The sequence below is a fragment of the Aphelocoma coerulescens genome, chromosome 1A (genome assembly GCF_041296385.1).
Source record: "Aphelocoma coerulescens isolate FSJ_1873_10779 chromosome 1A, UR_Acoe_1.0, whole genome shotgun sequence".
Taxonomy (NCBI): domain Eukaryota; kingdom Metazoa; phylum Chordata; class Aves; order Passeriformes; family Corvidae; genus Aphelocoma; species Aphelocoma coerulescens.
Genome location: NC_091014.1, coordinates 24,221,290 through 24,244,605, shown reverse-complemented (window position 1 = coordinate 24,244,605; position 23,316 = coordinate 24,221,290). Strand labels below are relative to the sequence as shown.

At 38.1% G+C, this 23,316-nt stretch overlaps 1 protein-coding gene across 4 annotated transcripts in view; it reads right to left on the bottom strand.

Annotated features, from left to right (window-relative positions):
• TSPAN12 (tetraspanin 12) overlaps positions 1-23,316 on the bottom strand; it is a 43,731-nt gene that overhangs the window by 3,157 nt on the left and 17,258 nt on the right. For all 4 annotated transcript variants that reach the window (XM_068996657.1, XM_068996666.1, XM_068996676.1 and 1 more), the window contains 3 exons: positions 11,114-11,188; positions 6,749-6,856; positions 3,754-3,897 (listed from right to left, as the gene is read on the bottom strand). In XM_068996657.1, the coding sequence (XP_068852758.1) occupies positions 3,754-3,897; positions 6,749-6,856; positions 11,114-11,188 (327 nt within the window). The remainder of the gene's footprint in view (positions 1-3,753; positions 3,898-6,748; positions 6,857-11,113; positions 11,189-23,316) is intronic.

Below are 23,316 nucleotides of genomic sequence, written 5' to 3'. Positions count from 1 at the left end.
ATTCAAACTCAGTTCATTTGTTGCCTAGAGAAAACACCCACTAACAGAGAGCAATAACATTAATTCCTACATCTCCTGCAGTACACAGACACATAACTGAGACAAATTATGCCCAATCTAGATAGACTGTTTTCCTCCATTTAATGATGTTCTTACAGTTCTGCTCTAATACACGTTCAAAATTGGTTTCAAAACTGAGAAACACCCAGCCAGCCCTGTTAACTTCACATTCATGCATTTTATTTCTGCTTATGTAACACTTTCATAGTTGATAGCCTGCAATTAAACAGTACATAAATATACTTTCCTCAGCAAAAGTAGAAGTTTGTCACTAAACGGGGAGCTCTTGTTGACAAGTCAAATATAGTATAAAACTTTGCCGCAATCATTCAGAAGAATCAGCTTCAGATTCCTACAAAGCTACGGATTAAAGGCCTGATTCATATGTATTAAACAGGCAATTTTATACTTTCAGTTTAGAAATAGAAAAAGCCTGTATTTCTTATTTAGCATATATTACTAATTTACTATATCATAGAATAAGAACCTGAACTGAAGTAAGGCACTTCTCTGAGCAGAAAAGATAAGCCATCAGCAAACTCAACCAATCTTTTGTACACCCAAATTTTGACTATACTCAAAAGTATATTAAAGCAAAATTTAAAATTAAAAACTAAAACAAACTAAAATTAAAACAAAATTAATTTAATTACAATGAATTTTGAGTATACTAAAAATTATGCCAGAAAATGAAAGAAAATATTGAACATACAAGTTGTTGGTTTTTTTTTTAAGGTATCAACTCCTACCAATCATTTTATCTAGGCTGCAGTTCCCAATCACAAGATGGGCAGAGCTCCTCTTGTCCTCAGACCACAACAAACCTCCAAGGCCACATCATCATCTTCACACTTCCCTCACAACCATGCTCTTTCTAAGGTCAGTCTGTTCATGAAATTGCATCAAAGGTGAAGCTCATCAGAATAAAAGCAATTCAAGAAGACTAGGACAATTGAAAAATAGCTTTCAATATTGAGCAGGGAGAACATGATTCCTGCCAAAAATACTTTCAAGCAGAACTGTGAGCCACCTTTCTTTCTGCAAAAATTAAATTGTAAAGGATTCCAATTTAAGACTATAGAAAGTTCTGAGTTCCCAGCAAAAAATCACAGCACAGCTACAACAAAACAAGTTATCAGTCCCAGACAAACCAAACTCCAGTTTTCTGAAGTACTACAAAGAATTTTTCTGAAGTACCAGAATGGACTTGCCAAATATTTACATAAACCAATTTTAGGCTAGCGAGGCTAATCTTATCAGGCTCCCTCTCAAACCACCAGACTATGCAAGTTTGGTTTGAATCACTTTCTAAAAAAGCTTTTTCCCTTCAGTTCTCCAAAGCAGAAGTTAGGCAGATTAGTCTTGGAAGTGTACGTTGGTTTTGCATGATACTGATAAACTTATTAGCAAGCGTACTGTGAGAATCTGTGAAACGCCCCACAGGCAAGAGCCATGAAAAGAAACATTTTGCCAACAAAATATTGTATGTATCTCAAAGAGAAATTAAGTATTTTTGTGGCTGATACAACCAAACACAGCCTGTCCCTTTTTGAAATGGATTCCACAAAAACAAACTTTTGCTAAGTGCTGAATCCATCCAAAATGCTCTGCAGTACAGTAGGGGAAGAACCATAAATATGCCCCCTTCAGATTTCTTTAAAAAAAAAAAAAAAAAAAAAAAGCCAAGCAGCCTTTCTTTTATCAAGTGGGTCTTAACACAGCCCTTATGTCCTACATAATCATCTTTAGCTATTAATTTTTTACAAGTAGAACCAGAAGAACTTGAACATATGAAGTGCTCAGAGAACCACTTTCCTGGAATATGGCATGGGCATGAAATGTTACCAAAAGAGATGACAGAAGAAAACCTTGCACTTTAGACACTGCATTCCAATGACTAATACTTCTCAGAAATTTTTGGGCTTCCGGGGCTCAAAGAGCAGTTTTTCATTGAGTGACACTGCTTACATACTCCTGCCTTCTCACCCAAGAAGGAAGCAGGGGGCAAATGAATGTTCTACTGCTTCCATACAGTCCTTGAAAGCTCTCTACGACAGACTTCTATGGTATTAACAGTAGCAGCAGTATTACAAAAAGCAACCTTTATTGCAGAGTGAGCCACAATTTTTAGTTTTTCAAAATGTGTAAGAGACTGACAGGCCGCAGAAGAAGCCTGAATGGCTTTCTCATTCAGGGATTGATACTTCCAAAGCATAATCAGTACTGTCAGTGCTGTGAGCCTTGCCAGAAGGCAAGAGAGCATCTACAAGTAGCTGGTGAAAAAAGACCAGCCTCTGCCACTGTCTTTAAGGCTCCTTAGCAGAGACTGGCCTCCTGAGGCACCGGCCTTTTGGCAGCTCTATCTTCTCTCTTCCTAGTGGAAGAACACAGCCTTCTAGGATGGATGTCAGAAACTCCAGATTAGATTAAATAATTTCTGTTCATAGAGCCAATACTATACAAATTCATTTCCCCAAAACTTGATTGTTTACTGGCAATAGCCAATATTCATTTTGGCTTGTTTATACAGCGAATCTCCTCTGCTTCAGAGGTGTTGCTCCATAGCTCCTGAACAAGAGCCATGCAACATATTCTTGTAAGAACGGGTCTTAAACAGCCTTAAAGAGACTAGGCGAAAATAAAATGATTCTTTGGGTATTCTTCCATAATGCAGAGCTACACCATCCACTGGAGAAATGTTCATGCTGCAGCATCTGAAAGCATGATTCTCAGGCCCATCCTCCTTCCTATACACCCTGTATTACTCTAAAAGCAATCCAGTGAAGAATGCAACTCTTCTCAGGTCCTCATAACTACGTAACTGAGACATGCTTTCTGTTGCTGTTGGACTACCTGGACTGTTGGTCATTCTGCTGTTACTGAATGGACAATTATAGGTCTTCAGAGGTCTGTTAGCATAAAAAAATGGTAGCTAACAAGGTTTCCAGACAAAGGTGACTTTAGACAATATTTGTGAGAACAGAGTTTTTGGAAAGAACATATTTAGTTGTTTTTATAATTTTCACCCTAAAAACAGTAATGTCTTGTTACCATGAGGACCACCCTTACCCACTTTGAGTTCAAACAGGTTCTCGCCTTGTTTTAAGGCTTTTTTTGTAACTCTTTAAATAATTATACTGTAATGTAGAGAGAAAGAGTATTTTCACAGTAAGTTTCTATGCATGCAACAACAACTGAATTACCTGCCTCCTAGCATGAGACCTGTTAACAAGAGAGCTATCATCCTCCAAAGGGATTCTCAAAAGCAGCCTTCACTGTACATTTCACCAAAGTATTCTTCCACTTACCCTGCAGTAGCTTGATGGTATGGAGCCTAATTTATAAGTAGTCATAAATTATTTCATACGTAATTTTTAAATTTTGGATTGGAACAAATTTCAACTCCAACCTAACTGACATAAAGTAAACACTTCAAAGTTTAAGCACATCTCAGATTTTAACTGCACTGCCACTAACCCATCTCACTTCCAGGTAAGGGTGGGTGGGTGGCTTCATTCTTCCTTCTTTCCTCCCCGTTTCAGCATTAACAAATAATATTCATAAACACTTTCCATAAACACAACTACTCTACAAACAAATTACTCTATTGCACTGCAAATGATGACTTTGGAAAATTATTGGATTAGGAAGAATGTACAAAACCTTCCAATATATCCACAGTTTTCTCCTTACCTCCTGATAAAGGTCACTGAGATCCTCATGATGTGCCTGCTTAGAGCATCCTGGGAATTCTCTGACACAACAGGAGTCAGGCGGCCAGTCCAATTCTGTCATTTCTAGCCAGTCTGTGAAGTACACCACGCCACAACATTTAAACTGCAAAGGAAGGATTAGCCAAGATCAGTAATAATTATGCTACTTCTTCAGTAGGTAAAGTAGGTCATCAAAAAACCTAAGTAAGTTCCTAATACCAACTTCCAAAACATTTACATAGAACTAAAAACATCTACAAGTGCTTCCATGTATCTTGTTTTGCTGTACTTTGACATAAAAGTCACATGAAAAACATAATGTAGTGACCAATGAATACTTCAGAAACAGCCAACGATACTGCTCTGTGCTTTAAATCCCAATTGCTTCCTCAAAGGATGCTTCACAGAAATTGTCCTATCTCGGGATTCTCCTGTCCTTACTATAGGGAACTAACACAATTTCATGTCAAAATGGGGACTAATGAACAAGTATACTAAGTATACTGGTGGCTAAAAGGAGTAGCTGAAAAGGTCTTACTAGTGGACTATTCTTGCAAGGCTACAACTACAGACATATTTGTTGAAAACAGAAAAAACACAGATTTACCTGAAGATGGAAAAAAAAAGTTAAAAGAGTAAGCAAAAATGTATAGAAATCACAAATGCTGAAAGGAAAACTGAAACGGGAAGGAAGGGGTATCACATTAAAATAAATACTGCAACAGAATCAACCTTAAAAAAGAAGTTTGGCTGCATAGCAGATGAGCTGTGATTGGCTATAAAACCCACCAGGACTAACAACATGTCTTCTCCTCTGCAAAGCACACCCTGAGATTTAAAGCCAAATGACCAGTCTACCACATTAGCAGCTGCTTTCACATAGAAAAGGGATGAAGCAGCTACATTAGATTTGGTTTGGCACTGGATGTGGACTTGACATGACTGAAAACACGCTTTGCTGCAGAAACAAGATGCTACTTTTTTCTGCCTGGATGTCCTCCAGGACCAGTCTGAGTGTAAGTCATTCCCTGGTTCCTTTGATCCACAAGCTTGGAACATATTTGCCCCTCTTAACCTGCTTCAGAGCCAGAGTCCTGTATTCCACACCACTCATTGTTCACCATCAAGCAGATCAGTGCCCAGACATGTTGGCACACACCGTGCCTTTAATTCATCAGTCCTCTTAAAAATCTCATTTCTTCCTTCTTTACCACAGCTCTCATGTCTCAGTTTTTAGTGGTTTGTTACTCAGTCAAAATCCTCCCCCCGCTGGACTTTATGGAAAGCTCAAGCTTTGGCTCCTCATTGCAATTGCAAAGACCATCTCATTAAATATCCTTTCCTTACTCTTGTATCTTTTCTTCCCCAGCACAGTTCTTGCTTCCTGACTTCAGCTGACCCTTTCCATCCTTCTCAGCATGGTCACAACTCTGATATTAAACCAGCAAGAGGACTGGGGGAGAACACATTTCCCATCTATCTCAGCTGTTAAAAGATACAGAAGAAAGAATACCAAGATGATCAGGGCTGAATCTCTGTAACAGAATTGTAATTACAATTTTGCTGACTGAAGAAGGGCCACAAGTAAAGTGCTTATTCAGACATAAAGCACATACCAGGCTCATACATCCAGCATCTGAACTATAAGTAGATGGATTATGAATGAGAGTCCACCAATTAAGTAGAAACTGTAAAAGAGCTTTCTCAGTTCTCCAAATCATTCATCATGTTCACAGATGCCATATGGAAAATCTAACTTCTAAAACTTCTTCTAAAAACTAAAAGGAAGTTCCTCTTCCCTAGAAAAATTAAGGCTTAGTTGAAGTTTTATTATTAATATTCATATTATAACCAGCCATTATGATGAAACTACAACAACTAGGAGGATAAGAGGCAGTATTTAATTTAATCAACCTATATATTTAAACCAGGATACAGTACCAGCTCTATTCAATGAAAATTGATTGAGACCACTTGATTATATTATCTCAGGTACAGAACAGACATAAACACTCTAATATGAAGAATTACTCAGTTTCACAGAGCAGTCCTATGGCCAGAGCAGGGAACTGTGGGGGGGGGGGAAGGGGGGGAGGGGGAGGCGGTGCTGGTGTGTAACCTCTTTCTTTCAGGTTTTAGTATAAATACAGACTAACCAAGTGCTGCCAGGAAATGTTTAAATAAACAGGAAATCTGTGCAACAATGATAGATTTCAACATTTCAACAAGGGCAGCACAATGACAGGCATTTAAAGAGTTCTGTTCCTGCACGTGAGTTATATTTGGAGTTAATGGGTTTTACCTTGGGCAATTTCATGTTTCTGTAACATAATACTTCATTCTATAAAAACAGTTCTGAATTTTAGTAGGCTAGAGGGCAAAGCTGTGAATACAAGGAAGCTTTTTGGTTTGTTTCCCACCCCCCAGTCAAAGGAAATAAAAACCCTCATCACTTTCACAAACCTCGGCCAAAGAGACAGTGTTGGCATCTTTTTGGAAACTTCCTTTCCCATTCCTTTCCAGCTAAACATATCTTAACCATGACAGCTCCATGAAAGGAAACTAACAGAGCCTATGGGAAGGGGAGCACAGTTTAATATTAAAACAACATATAGACACATTCATTTTACTTTACCTGCAGATTTTTAATTTTATATATATCATATCCTTCAACACTATAGTAACCCTAAAAGGTAATGGTGCCCTATCCTTACTGAAAAAGGATATGAGAATGTTAGCAATTTAAATGAATTTATTAACATTCTGGTTTTGGTGTTTAATTACCTTTAGGGCCTACAAACTAAAGAATTGGATACCAAGTGATGTTAAAAGACAGCATCACTACACAGTGTTTCATACCAAATGAACTTGCATTTATTTGCCTATTCACTTAAAACCAAACCTTTTTCCTTAGTAGATAAGTAATACTCACTGAGCACGTATTACTTTAGTTCATGAATTAACCATCATCTTACCTCCCTCTGGAAGAAATTCCAAGCATGGGTCAGCCACTGGTACCTAGGTAGGCCATAATTAGTCATCCTGGCTTTCAGTGTGATCATATCGGACCACTGCACTGGAACCTGGAGCAAGGAGAGATAGGTGACTCACACAATGGATCAGAAGGCTTGTGGCTCCAAACCAACAGGTTCCATCTATACTGAGATCTTTCCAGTGCAATGACTAAAATAACTTTGTATATAAATATAAATAAAACAGGAAACCAAGTGTTGCAATTTTTATGATACTAATACTTTACAAGACCTTCTTAAAATATCAAGGAAAAGTTACTTGTTTGCTTACAAATTAATGTAAACTGAAAAGCAGTTACATTTTGGAGAGACTATGGGACGATTTGGTACAATGTATTTATACCGTTACCAGATTGTTTACCTGGCATAAAACTTGGACTGAGTTCCATCCAAGTTATCAGGGATGGTATCTGTTTGACCCATTTTAGATATTCCCATGGTGTTGTCTTAGATAATAGAAGTAAACAGGCAGCCAAATGGGGAAATTCATCTCAAGATAAATAACGTAAATAGAGCAGATGAATCATTCTCTTTAAGTCTGAAATCCACTTCACTAAGGTGAAGAACTTTGATTTAAATGTCTAATTTCTACATATATAAAATTAATTGAGATGAATTCTACCCCAGGCATTTTTTCAGCCATTTTCTGGCTTTGTCTGGAGTCCTGCGTGCAGGTATCCTGAATGTGCTCCATTTCAGTAACTTGCTCAAAAACTGTAACAAGGAAGAGTAGACAAGGCCCAATGACCTTTTTTTCCCAAACACACTCACAGCCTTGTGAAAATATTTTCTTCTGAAAGGATTCTGAAAGATTTTTCTTACAAATGTGACAACTCAGAAGTGAGGTGCTGGTGCACTCCATTGTCTGAATATGACACCTCAGTTAGCAATTTATTGCAGAGGCAAGTGCTGTGGCACCTGACATACAGTGAAGTTACGAGTAAAGATCAAAACCTCACTTCAATTCAGCAGCACAAATTTCAGTGTGCCAAAACAAAACAAGGATCTGAAGACTGCAGTCACCATTCTAGGAGCACATACCATCCATGCTGAGTTTTGCCTTGTTTCCATCAGCCTTAACAGTCAAGATAAAAGAAACCACAACTGCAGTATCAGCTGTCACTTGAATGGGAGGGAAGCCCAGCCCCTCTAGCAGTGGTGATGATGCTCTCCTGTTTAATTTGAAGCTAACAGTAAGGGCATTCTGTAACTAGCAATGTTATCTAAGGAAAGAAAATTTGTACAATACTTCCCAAGGAAGCTGGTTTTCATTGTGCTAGATGCTCTACAAAAAATATAGGGACTACCACTGCCTGCCTGAACCCATAATACAAATAGGAACAACTGATAACATTTAATTACCACTGCTAAGTTATGGTACATTTTAGATGCCCTAGTAAAGCTTCATATCATCAATATATTAATAAGGTCCCAGAAATTCAACATGCCTTTCACTTAGCAGGTTTTTGCACTGAACTCACGATTGTTCACATGAAAAATACGTTATCAGTAGCGCACTAAAGATACGTAAAAGCATTATCACAGAATATTTCTGTCACAAACATTTACACTCGTCACTATAATAAATTGATTTAATTTTGTACTCAATGCATTTATCTTCCCTTTGCATTGCAAGCTAGCACTCTGCTTTTCTTGGATAATAGTTCACAGTGCTGCAATTAAGCTCCTACTTGCTAGACTATTTTTTATTAACTTATTTGAGTTAAATACAGTCCAAGGTTATGCCTGCAACACAATACATCCAACTTCTTCACTAAATCAATGGAAAGCAGGGGAAAAAAACCCTCAAGAAGTGAGAGAAGGAAATTAAAAGCAAAGCAAAACAATCTAAACCCCACTGTAGGAAAGCAATTTGAATGCTGGAGCTAAGGAGGCATTTCAGAATCTGTGTGTTTGACTGCTGCAAGAATGCCAACAGGTAGAACTGGACAGGTAATAGGTATATTGATGTACCTATTAAATATCTTTCTGTCAGCTCATATACATGGTAGTGGACAATAATACATGATTAAGATACATTTGTTTGACTATACACCAATACTCATGTGTAGACAAACAAAAAGTAGAGATGCTGGTTTGACTTTAACCTATGTTCTATAAAGTTCAGTCTGCCACTGAGATCTAATTACTCATTATTATTTCTCTAATGACTATCAAAGCTTGATCAATGCCTAAATAAGCCAAGAACCCACACTGGCTTTTCAATCTTGTGGGTGGAATAAATTAGTCATGAGGCACACTACATGCTGAGAGCTATCATGAGCTGGAAGGAAAGCTGTTTATGCCAGGACTCTTAGTGCAAGTTGTCCACACACCAAGGAATGCCCATACTGGATCAGCAGAGGCGGTTATGCCTCAGTAACATTTTTGACAATATCACCCACACTACACTACACACCCACCTACACTAATGCCAACTGATCTCTGAAACCCACCAGGGGCTCATGTGATTTCATGCTACACTGAAACCAGTATGACATCAAGATACCCCTATGGTTGTAAGAGGGAATCATCTTATCTTTATCGAGTAGGAGGAAGCACATTCTAGGGAATGACCTGCACAGGTATGGAAGAATCACTGAAAAATAACTGTTCTCTTCCAGACTGCCACATTCCCTATGGTTCTCAGCAGCAAGAAACCCCCACACCATCACACAAAGAGCAGTAGTGTTAGGACAAAGGGAGTAATAGTAAGAAATCAATAAAGAGAAAACAACAACAACAACAAAAAACAAAAAGACCCAAGCCAACACAGTATTTCAGGAGATAAGGAATAAAAAAAAAAATACACATAAATAGGGAGAGAAGAAAACAGACAAAGAAAAGCAAAAAAAAAAGGCATCTGGGTTTGCTGTGACCCACTGCAGAAGATGCAGGCATGGAATCCAGTGCTGCTTACTTTAGCAAAGGGCTGAAGGGACAGCAGTATTTTCATCTGGAGGGAAACAGTATGACCAGTGACATAACATATAGTAGGGCTTTGCCAGCCTTTATCAAACTGTCCCAGGTTTGGGTTTCAGTAGAACAGCAGATAAACAAAAGCCTGGGGGTCAGACTAAAACACACCGTAACTTCAGGGTTCCTAACTGAACAGTGAAGGCTGAAAAAGCATGTTCCAGAGCTGTGAAGGCTAAGCAATTTCAGGCAGTTTCCACTGACAAGATTTCTGTGGAAAGATGGATGTTAGCTGTAACAGTCATCCTTGGCAAAACCCCTGCAGAGGGCAGCTGTGCCCATAACATGAAGAATGAATGCCTCGTCTGTATTCCCAATTTTAAAATGAATCAACGCAAGCTGACATTTAAAGCAAAGAAATAGCTTTAATTGTTATTATATTAGAACACCTCTCTGGAATCTGTGCTGCAAGGGAATGAATTCTGATGCAAAGTCCTGCCATTTAACTTCAGACTTCAAATCTGCCAGAAATTCCTTTGGTCCAAGTACTGTGTAAATACCAAGAAAGCTCCCTCACATCTTACTGCAATATAATTGTCACTCACTGTTGGAAGACCATTATATTGGGCATATCTTGGCAGGTGAGAGAAAAATATTTGTCCCTCTACTCATAAAAACGTACCAGACTCAGTACAAGATGTAAGGATATAGCAGCCAGCAGTTACATTTCAGTTTAATTTGTTCAACACTTACCTATTTTCTTACATGATGGTTACAAGTCCTCAGTTTGAAAATTAAAGGTTGGTGCAGTCATAAGAACTAGACAGAGATAAAAGCCTCTTCACAAGTTTACAGAAGAGTGTTTTATAGTCAAGACATGTTTTGCTTAAAACTGGCATTTATAGCTTGTGGAGGCAGTGTGCAGATTTTAGCAGACAGCAAGTCCTCTATTGAAAGAACATGCTGTCTGTTTACAATGTAGTACATTCTTTAAAACACAAAGAACTTTTGGGGCAAAATCCTTTCAAATTCTCTCATCTCCTCTCTCAAAATCCTTATTTAAGCTTGAAGTTCATGATTTATCCTCAAAAATATCAAAGACTTCAGTGAGAACGTGCCTAAGCAAGAATTAACATAAAATTAAATTCTTAAAATGGGGGATGACTGATTTGGCTCTAAAATATAGAGGGGTTAAGGAGAAACCGAGACAGGGCCTTCCAGATAGACAAGCTCTCCCAGGAGAATTCTCTGTTTAAAATGAAGGCAGTCACTTGAAATTAAACTGTCAGAATAATCAACAGAGATAAACACTACAGCAATTAGAAAACAGCTAGCTAATGGAGAACTTAGTTTTCTTCTGCTGAAAAAATGCAGCCTCCTTTTCTGACTCACCGTTATTTCCTGCTCGTAGGTCCAAACACCACAGGCCAGTTCAACGCAGAATATTACAAGCAAGCTTCCAAAATACTGCAGAAAACAGAATGGTCTTAGCTATTTTTTATCTCTTCAAAATAAAGAAGTTTTCAAAGTTAGATATTGTTAAGTCTTTTTTTCAAAGTTGAAGAACTCTGAAAATATTATTAAAATTTCATGACTGAAGACATAGATATGGAAATGCATTTTTGTAACCAAAATATGAAAGATTCAGGCAGCAAACTTTATGAAAGCTAAGATCATGGGACATTTCTTTCTTGAAAAGTACATTCTTATCAAAGTGATTGAGGTATTTGAGGTCAGGTCTAACTGTACTAACTGTAATATTTCGAGATTAATTGGAATATTTTTTTTTATTACAAGGTATAACCCTTGAACTATTTAAAAATAGGAAATACAAGTATAAATTAAGAAGTAGAGACCTTGGTAATGATGCTTAAAAAAAACTGGCTGCTCCAACTAGAAGGAGCGAGAGTTTCTTCTATATAGCATCAACTAACCCTTTCTGAACTGCAGGATAAAGCTACACAGACTTTAAAGCTACTTTAACTGGTGTTCTCTATTAAGTGTCCTATTTATCCTTTATTTAAAGCAGAAGTACAGTCTCATTTATTCTTGACTCCAAATTTACTTCCATGTCAGTGGACTGAGCTTCCCTTTGCTCTCGGTATTCAAGACTTTAAAGTCACAATCTTCACGGATTTTAATCTAATTTGAAAATCAAAGAAACATTATCACAATATAAAATAGAATAAATATACAATTCCATTGGTAGGATACAAATGGCTTCTAATTTAGTTACTTCATTCAGGAATCTATTTAGGACACAAAACATGAACTGATGATAAGTATTTTTTTTAAAGGGTTAATAAGATGTATTGTTTAAAACAGAGTATAAATCCACAAATATTAGGCTTTAACAGTCATCTACATAACACCTTTTTCATTCATCTGGTCTGGAACTGAGTAATTCAGATACCTTGGCAGCTACTGGTTTTGGCTTATCTCTACTTGCTCAACAAATCTAACTCCCTGAATTAGAGATGTAGATGCACACAGAGACAGTATAAGAAGTGCACGTAAAAATACTCATGTTAATTTTCAGGAGAAATCTGTACCCATACCCTCCCTCTGCAAAGGTCTATCCAATAAATATGGTACTGAAAGAAGGACTCCTGTTTTACTAGTCTTCATCATGTTACATTGCATCTTTACAGTCATTACAGCTGAACAACACACTGCATTTCCTTACATATCAACACTGTAAGCACACACAGATCCAGTACAAGTCTTCAATAACCAATATGTTCATCCTCCAAAGATCCCAAAGAGGAAAAACATGAGTCACACCTTCCAAGAACAATGGTGCTCTCTCTAAGAAATAAAGTCATAAGCTTCTATGCAATGTATCTACCATCACTGCAGAGCCTAGTACCTATGCAAAGGGTTCTTTAAAAAAAACCAAACATGGAAATCTAAGTATTCACTTTAAAAGCAGGAAAGAATACCACATACTTTAGTGCCACATGCTCTTTTAATTAATAATTATAATAAAAAAAAGTTTAAGGGCATTATGACTAATACCCTTAAATATTATGACTAATACCCTTAAACCAACATTTTTGAGACGGAGAACAGCTTAATGTTTCAATGGAAAGCACATTTCACTTCTTGGCTGTCAAAAGAAATTTCAGTGGGTTTATACTCTTAACTGAATAACAAGACTAGGACTGTCTGCTATCCCCGAATCTTATACAAAAATCACTGATTGTGGTGAAAGTGATACATCTGGGAGTGTACATACAGCATTCTCTGCAAAACTCTTAACTTGCAGTTCTTTGCAACATTTAATTCATTCATCAAGCTTAACATTTGAAACTTCCTCATCTTTCTCAGCATGTAAGTTAAGAATGTTTGTGGTAGTAGTAGTAGACAGAAAGCCAAACCCAAGATTTTCTCCCATTACTGAATACAGCCCAAGATAGAAAACTGCTTAGCCAGATTCACTCATAAATCCCTTCTAGGTCTGCCAGGGACTGAGCACTCCTGACTAGCTACATCTAGACACATCAGGGCACTGCAGAATCAAGCTTTCTGTCCTGAGAAAGACCATCTCTGTCCATAACACAAACGAGAAAATACACAATGAGTTTACACACAGGAAAGGCCGTGCTCGGGGGTTGTTTCTCTCTGCTGCTGAAGGAGAATATTATACCTCTCTCTTTGTAATGGTTTGCAAAACAAATACTTACATAGTAAGTTTTGTGGGGAAGAAAAAATCCTCTAACCATTATTTAGATTTATTACCCCTAATTTCAATCTTCCAAATCTAGAAATTATTACTGGCTTCAATGCTTATTCCTTGTCCCCAGTTAAATTCCCACAAGAGTCTGAATGCTAAATGCATCTTCCTGCATTTCCATGCTTCTGGTTCTTGCCAAAAACAGAGACTTGGTTTTAGAGCAGGCTTAACATTTCTTCCTGTGAGCTGAGTGGCTACACGTCGTAAAGATGAGTAACTCACTGAGGAGCACGGCTGTACATCACACTCAAACTGCACCAGGAGGTCACTGATATAACCTTCTACAGAACACCTCCCTCAGAGTACTCTTGGCCATTGCTGAGATTTTTTTTTTACTGTTTCTTTGTTTCTCTTTTTCTTTTTTTTGGCAGAGAGAGGGTAAGAAAGGGAAGGCACACAAGGGAGCGAACAGTTTTGCAAAGACATCTACAAGCTATCATGAAATAAAGCCACAGTTGTGACCACTTTAAGAACTGGAGACCCTTTACAGGGCAAATCCTACAGACTTATAACACCACCCTGTAGGCAATTGCTAATCACTATCATGCTCTCCTTACTCTGACTATGCAAAGTAATCAGAAAATTGGAGTGGTGCCTTGATCCTGTTATGAACCCATCAGTTTCACTGAAGGATTTCCTCCAGCAAAACTGTGAAAAACCTAAAATGTTGCTTCCTTGAGAGAAGCTGAATGACTGAAATGCTGGCAGAAAACACTCTTTAGAGAATAATAAAGTAAAATTATTTGCCAACTTAAAATTAAATAAAGCGTTAGACATTTACTGCTCCATACATCATGCTTGTGGCCAAGATACTAAACTTCAGTATATGTAAACTTCAGTATCTGTAAACTGGATGCTTTCAGTCAGCAGGAGCTGGTTCTCCTGCAACCTCCTTGTTAAGCTTCCTCTAGCACAGGTCACATGGTGGAAGGGAAGGAGAGAGAAGAAAGGCAGGCAGCAGCTCTGTAAAGCAGTAGTTTTCCAACAGGAACATTACATCTAATACCTGGAACATTGAACAAGCCTTGGATTTGCAGCACTGACAGACTGCAGGGGCTTAAACAACTTTTTCCAGCACATCAGTCCTGAAAGAGAGGTGAAGGACCTGGGGGCTCAGGAGAATCCTGCTCTCTTTCCTTTCTTGTGCAAGAGACTAAACATTTAAGAAGTGGGAATATAAATAAAGTCATTACTGTGAAAACCAGTTTCAGAGATACAGAGACATGAAGGACCAAGGAAAGATAGTAAAGATATCCCCTATGTAATCACCAGGCCGTGTTCTGTTGGAATACTCTTCATGTGGTACAGGTGCAGAAGTGACCAAAGTCAATATTCAAATCCTGAAACCTCCAATACCCACACACAACAACAGCATGGAATCCCACCACTGAAATACTACCTACTAGTGCAGAGATGCTACCAGCTTGTAACACCTACTGCAACTTGCAACAGCCTCCACAGAGCTCTTGCTCCTGTGCAAGTCAAACAACCCCAAGTTCACATCTACAAGGAATTCATATGTAAGACAGAAAGGACAGGGGGATAGCGAATGCAAATCCCATTTCTATAAATTTCAGCCACAGAAGGGAGATAACCATCAAGCAAATAAAGACAAAAACCAAACCAAACCAAAACCAACACCTACCAAACAAAAAAAAACGAGGACTAGTATTGAATAGGTTTTGTCCTAATTCAAATAGTTATCTGCATAAAGGCTATCGGAACATGATAAAGCACTAAAAACCGTACATGGTATTTTCAGATAGGCATGAAAAAATCAAAGTAATTAAAACCTATTTTTATAAAGATCTGTATAGACTGTGTAAATATAATCAAAAATTTTAGTCCAAATAAAATTTCTGCACACTACAGTGGCACCCCACAAGAGGGTTCAAGCTCCATATATGCCAGTGTATGCCAGCACTCCATACGTGGAGCATATATGCTCTGGCATAGGCCCAAAATGTCTTCCTATCTCTCCATCTAAGGCTAAAACTAAGCTACAAAATTAGTTAATCCTAAATAAATTACAACAGGCTTTTTTGCTATTACATTTTTTCTACCAAACTAAGCTGATGTCCACCACCACCAAATACATTCCAGGAATGTATTTCTTTCTTGATCATCTCAATCACTTAGATAAAAACATGAATAAAAATAGTAAATGCAAGCACAAAATCACTCTTACTGAATCTAAGGCATTTTAAATTTGTTTAAAAGGTGTTTGTTCCAACAAATCCCATTCTGTTCAGAGAGTAATAGCAAAGAGCACACACATGAAGTGTCTCCCAACATAAAATCTCTCCCCTCATGGTCTTCCATCCTGCGGAGTACAGGATTTTTTTGTTGCAGTTGTGGGCAACTTAGGGAAGGATGTAAAGCATGAAGCACAATGTCTTATGTCTTTTGCAGAGATGCAATATAAAACTCTTACTGTAGTTCTTCTAGAGATTTTGTGTTGAATACACCACATGATTTCTGCAATTAAAAACCTAATGTAATTTGTCTACGCTTTTCAGGCAACAGGTGAAGAGAACAGGTGACAAATAATCTATCTCTGTTACTAGCATGGCAAGAGGATGACGGAGGAAACTGGGACTTCAGAAAACACAGTACATGGAGAGAGATTTTCAATTCTTCTCAGAGATTTTTTTCACAGCAGAAATATTGAATTTAGCATTTGAATTTAATTTAAATAATAATTTAGCATTGAATTTAGCATAAACTACATTTAGCAAAGGAAAACTTGAGTTAAAACACTAGTGTCCTGCAGTAGTTTCCTTCAGCACAACAGCCAGGGCAATATCAACAGCCAATGCCCTACTTGAGCCACCATGATGATCCCACAAATCATCATGATACAAAATCAGCATGACTGTCCTCTGAGGATGCCCTTCTGAACCCTCTGTAAACATTATGTCAGAAACAAAGCTAAGACCAGGAACTCTTACAGAAATTTGGTGACTTTTGGCATTTAGTGACCAAGTCACTATGGCACTCTGCTGCCAAGCAGCCCAAGCAGATAAGGGCTGCCATCCTACAAAGCTGAGTGCACCCAAGTATATTCTGAAAGTGATGGGTTTTTCCACACATGATTTTTTACTCTGCCACTGATGGCTTCAGTAATTTGTTGCCAATGACCTACAAAATGTTTCACCAGCAAGCAGCTTCTATAACCAGTAAAACTGGGCTGTTAGCCTATGCACAAGGAGAATCAAAGACCTGAACACATCTGCAGTCATGCTCCCTTGAGCCTGCTCATAGCAGTGATCGTTTTGTTTGCAGTTTCCAAGTGCGACTTAGAAGCAAGAGCCATGAATGTGAACAGAGACAGGGTTCTGTGTCAACCCAAATTTCATCAGAAGTAGGAAGGCACAAGAATGGTTTAATTTATCTTTTTCCTCGCTCAGACCTTATTGTTTTTACGTTGTATCATGCGCTTTTCTGTTCTGACAGCTTCCTAGTTAACTACTGTCAACCTGAGGAGATTTCAGAATCTATTTAAATAATGCATAGAGAACAAATATATCCCATCACACAACACAGTCAGAATACTGACTTGTTAAGCCCACTTCCAGACAGTGAAGCAAGAGTGCACTCTGTGTATGAAAGCAAATAGCAATGGCAGGCAGGGGCTAACTACTGGAGTCAGAAGTTGCAATAAAGTGAAGAAAAGTGAGAGCATGGAGAGCTTTTAGAGAACTTTTTCTACAAGACTGTAGAAATCCTTCATTTTCTGAGCAAATACGCCTTTCTTTGAAGGACGGGTGTACTTATTAATGAATCATCATTCACATCACCTGTATTTTATTTCATAAACATCTTTTTTTTCAAGCTTTTTCTCCCAGAAGACAAAAAACCTTTTTTTTCCTCCCCATCAGACTCAAGAAAAAACCCAGTCCTTATGCCAGAGCAAACAAAGAGTAGCTGATGAACAACTCCAGCCTCCTCAGACTTGCTGTCTCACACTGCTTTCTTGAGCAACATGTTCCATATAGCATTAGAGGTGAAGAAAGCTCTGGAAAGGGCAGCAGCTGAAGGAACTTGCAAGAGGGCAACTGCAGAATGAAACCTTACCATAACCTCTAAAAGACCAGAGTATCTGGCATGTAAAGTGAATGCCAGCAGATTTAAGAGTTATGCCCAGCATTTCCCAACGACTAACAGCTCCAGTGCATCAGCCTTGATCTTCTGAGATGCAAGCCATCCAAACATCTCTCTGCCCTCACCAGGGAAACCTCAGATGACCATCACCACTGGATCACCAACAGGAACCAGAATCTTTCTGTGTAAAATCTACCAAGTCCTTCCTCCTTCGATAACTTGTAAGCTATGGTTCCCTTTATCTTTGTCAGTTTACAAGCTAACAAGATTATTTTACTGATTAATCCAGCTATCTTTTTCAAAAATGGAGCAAACAACACTCACTAAACCGAGTCAGACAAGCTGCATGGAAAACTGATATCCTGTTTATCCACTTCAGCAGCACAAATTTTCCCCTGCACCCTCAGCCCTGCCCTGTAGGAATTAACAGTCCATTCAGTCATTTTGATTTTAAATTCAGTTTATGCGCTTGACAACACAGAAATTTGTGAGAGATGTAGCCAAAAGTCAACAGGGAAATGAGCTGAAACCATCAACTTGCAACACAAGCTACTGAATGTCATCCAGTTCTTCAAAATAAATACATTTCACACAAAAACAATCAAATATCTCTATTATCTTAAATTTTGTTTCCGAGACACACAATTTTATTAAAATGCCTTAAAGTCTACGATCTTCACAAAGTCCACTGTTTTTTTTGTAAAACTTTGTAAGTAAGTTTTAAATTAATTTTTTTTATGGCAATGAACTTTCTAGTTTTTGAGCTACGTATCTGAGTTCTTTTTATTAAGCCATTTGTTTTTTTAAGAACTAAATAAAATTATTTATGAATAATTAGATTTTTGTTCACAGCCTTGATTCTTCTGTGGGATATTCTTCACCTGCTGTAAATTTTTACTTTAATGGTTATCTTTGCTTATATAAGTAAACTGGTATTACTTTGGAAATAAGCAAATGCACACTTCATACAGTTATTAGGATTTACTTGCTAAGGGTTCAATTACCTCAAGTCAATGAACTTCCAGAAATAGGGTTATTGCAAGGTCATGGTAAAGTACTAAACAGGATATAGGTAAAGATAGACATTAGACCATAATTTTCATATGGGTTGTCATATTCTCTTTTCTCTTTTTTTTCCCCTATTTCATAGGATTTAAATCAAAACCTAAAGTTTCCTTTTGTGCACAGATTTTTCACAACACAGCTTCCTTCATTTGTCTACCTGCTCTTTATTTTCTACCAAGGAAATTACACACCATAAAAATGTTTCCTTAGTCAAGAAAACCCTTTTTGCTTGTAAAATAGACCCATTTGGTGCTATACACGACTCTGCTTCAGCATGCCCCAAGACACTTCAAACAATCACCATTTTGAGTGAAGAAATAATCTTATGATATAAAACCCACACTGCAGCCCCCATACACAAAGCAAAGTGCCTTTGTGGTTTAACAGTCAAAAGGGTATGCTTCAACAAGAAAAAGATTAATCTACCTGACAGGATATCCACTCCATACACAGCTTGTGGCAACAAGAATGCAGCTGAACCACAGCATCAAGGCAGATTCCATCAGTGAGCTGGGCTGTGTCTCAGACAGGACACAGAGATTGGGCTGAGCTTTGTGGATTCATACACTTCTTCCTTGCTCTTAGGAACTTCCCCCATTCCCTTTTCATTTCAGCAAATAAAAAAAACCTGGCCAAACAAGCAATGAGAAAAGAAGAGCTGGAAAGGACAGAGGGGAGAAAAAAACCTAACTACAGCAGAAAGACCACATATCACAGCAGCTCCCCATCTTTTCTCAGTCAAGATGCAGCAGCCCTCATTCCCATCCTGGTATCACTCACAACTGTCTACCCTGAACAACCCCAGTGCCTGGAACCTACTCTCATATCAGTCCGTCTTTTCAATAGTTTTGTGGTACCCACATCCATCACTTCACCAACCTTTTTTTTACTATCTTCCCTCCTCTTTTGACCTGACAGCATTATTCCAGAGCCCTTTTCAGTTCTGGTGCTGTTTCATTCTCTTCTACTGCCCTGGGTATCAACAATTTGTAAGACTTGGAGGGAAGAAGCAGTACTGACAGTGTAACAAGTGGGAATGAGGGAAAACAGGAACAAGGAAGGTTAAGAGCAACAAGGCTTGCTCCAAAAGGATCATGAGTGACACCCAGTCAAACGAACATTCAGGATGTAAGTCCCCAAGAACAAAGTAGTCAGCTCCCATCAGGTGAGCCTAGAAGTACAGCATGCAGTAAATAGCGTAGCACAGGAGTCCAAGCAGCATGTGCCATGCAGAAAACATACTGGAATCATGAAATTACTACTGTCAGTAGATATCTAACTTTTGTCTCAGCACTGTGCTTCTTTCCTAAAGCATTATTGAAGATATATACACCAAAGAATTAAAATTTATGGCCTCCTAATGGCACTATCCAACCCCACTGTCCTAAGTCAAAGGCATTGCCCTCAAGAGGCCAGGCAGTTCTTGTTACTTGGAGCTGCTGGATAACTGCACCAAATAGTGCTGTGTAGCCTCTGCAACACTGCCAAGCATTCAAGGCAGCTGCTCAGTGCCTGGATGAAAGCAGCAGATCATCACCATGATCACAGCAAATATTTGGACTTAAGTCAAGTACTTGGAAGAAGACCTGGACACTCCCAGCAGTTCAATTCTTGTCATGCTCCCCCACGCTGCTCAAATACACAGCTGCTCTTGCTTGCTGTGTGTTCCGCAGGCAGCACCCTCATCACTACACAATTCCCAATACGCCACATGGCCAAGCAACTCATGTCTCCTCTGTGAGCTCCCTCTCCTACTTAAGGAAATTCGGCACTGTTTCAAAGCACTTGCCTTTGAAAAAGTCTTTTAAGGACATACACAGCAAGGATTTATTTATGTTGGGGAAGGCAAGGTCAACAAAATGTACCATGCTCCCACAGGCAGACAGAGAGGCTGGCACTGAACCCCAGGACCAATGTACTCCACTCCACAGAGCTGGGAGCCTGCAGAGTGGACATGCTCCTGCAAAGCCTGGCTTAGCACCGTGGTGACATTGTGGCATCACCAAAATCATTCTCAAAATCGAAGTTGTTTGAACCTTAAAACTCCTGATCTGAAAAGGAAAGAATCTTGCTCTCCATTTCAAGGCCAAAACATGCATAATAGTTAGTACAGGCATCATCTCCAGCAGTTTACCTTTGAATTCAAAATTAGAAATATAGAAAGAACAAAAATACTCTATTTTTCTGAGAAAGTTACTCATATTTGAAACTACTGGGGTATAATAAAAATTGGTGAACTCTAAGTGTATTTACTCTTACCAGTAGAACATCAAACCAGCAGTACCTCAGAATGTAAGCTAAATGTCCAGCCCTTAGTTACCCACCGACTATCTGAAACTGAGCTTTAGCAGAGTACTAGCTTCTCATCAAACCTGAAATACAGTATTATAAACACATTTAAACCCGTCTTTCAAACAAGGCAGGCTAACCTGCCTTGTGACTGTCTGTCTTCCTCCCACGCATACCACATTTGTAAATGGGCTGTTGATAAAAGCCACTAAATACAAACTCAGTCTGTCCAGCTTAACACCAAACTGCACGGGTTTACACCAAGTATGCCTGTTAGTTACTTCTTCCCTTCAATGCTTGGTATCTAAATAATGAAGAAATACTTTTGGTTGGTAAATAACAATTCCAGTGCCAAATGTTAGTACAAGGTATTGGAGCAGCTGTAACTGTGCTAAGAGTCCACATGGATAGGAACAAATATCCTTTATTACTACAGAGCAAATAAACTATACAACGTATTACTGCAGAAACACATGCTGACACAAAAAGGAAAAGAAAACAGACAACAAAATTTATTATCACTGAAGGCTCGTATTAATTCCTGCCAACTGTAGTCATAAGTACTACAGAATAGTTGATGGCTGTGGTACTGTAGAGCAGCTAACATTTCACACAGAGTAAGAATGCTTTCTAGGAAGAAGACATTAGCAGTTATTGGTGTCTTGCAACATAGCAGATGTCCAAATTTAATCACCCTTATCACCTCTGCATCCACACGGACTGAAGTGGGTGTATGAGTACAGAAGAATTTGCCACAAGTGTTGATACAGTCAACAGTATCTCATCATTCTTTAGACAGACTTCACAGAAACCACTAGTTTAATGATGGTTTGTCTGGCTGTGTTTCAACTCAATACACGGCTTAGTCTGCCAGGGTCCAATTTATAACCAGGTTCCACTTTATAACCAGGTTCCACCATAACTGAATTAATAAGCTGTTTGACCATACACCAACAGGGTCTAACAATGTTTAGCTCTGAGAAATATTTATTACTCTGTCAACTTTATGATAAAAATCAGTAACAGGATTTGTTCTACTGACCATCAAATATTTCCATCAGTTTTTCCCTTTGTGAAAACATATGCAGACAAATTTGAATCCTGTGTTGTTTGAATGCTGCAGTTACAGAAAAGTCATGATTATAAATACAAGAACTTACAATGAAAACGCCAGCCAGAAAGTATTTTCCAGTGGGATTTTCATTAAGCTCTTCTTGTCAAGCAACAGAGCTTACTCTTGTTATTTTAATAAAACAAGAACTTAAAACAAACAAACAAAAAAAAAAACCAAAAACATACTTAAGGTTACTATTCTTAAAGAATATATTGGGTTATTTTTTGTTAGGCAATGTGCACAGCAGACTTCGAAAACAATCCAAAAATGTACAGAGCCTCAGAAGAAGAGAGGCAAAGTATTTTTTTTCCAAACCCAGAACAAATCTTTTTGAAAGAACTGTACCAATCACCATAAAACCTGGACTCTACTTTCCCATCCTTGGACTTTCATACATCCAAGTCAGTGACTTGGAAGAGTAGAGATCTCCCACTTTAGGCTGGCATCACAGCTACTTCTACATGAGGACGTTGGTCAATCACACAAAAAAAATATAGAAACTCAAGGTACACATGGACTCTTCAGACCAACTACCCTTCAGGACATACTTCTGAAGTGATTAAAATTAAATGATCATAGCTTTAAAAGGCTGGTTCTACAAAAATTCCAGAGCATGCACCTCAGAAGACTGTGGTTTTACATTTTCCTTCTATTAAGCTGAGCAAACATGAGTTTGATTTATACTTATGCCCCCATGTGAAGACAGAAAGGTTTCAAGCATTTAATTGCAAGACAAAATTTCAAAAACAAATGAAAATGATTATGTATTCAAATGTATTAAAACCTAACACTACATCTATTTTATTGTCCTTACACTTTATTACATTTTATAAAAATCCATTTCAATTAACATCAGCACTAGCAATGAGTACACTGCCAGGATGTCAAGACTTGTATCCAAATATCTGTGCATGCCATCATTATGGCTTTTATGTACTTCAAAAAGAAGATTAAAAGCATGATTGAAGAGGTTGTTAATGTTTAACATGAAGGTTCTTTTCTTTTAGTTCATCTGGTTGAACAAAAGCTCATTTTGTTGATCCATCAGTTTTCTGATTAGTCTGATGAATGAAGCATTGACTTATGTCTGCATACTTCTCTATGGCATAACATAACTGCATTCATTTAACAATCAATCAAAGACAATGACATACTTAGGAAGATATCATTTAGTTTTGCTTATCAGTTTTTTTAGCAAGAGCAAATCTCAAGCTGCTGAAAATGAAATATTGCAACATAAAATGATAGAAATGTCTTGTTTTGATTTAGTATAACTTGACTGCCTAA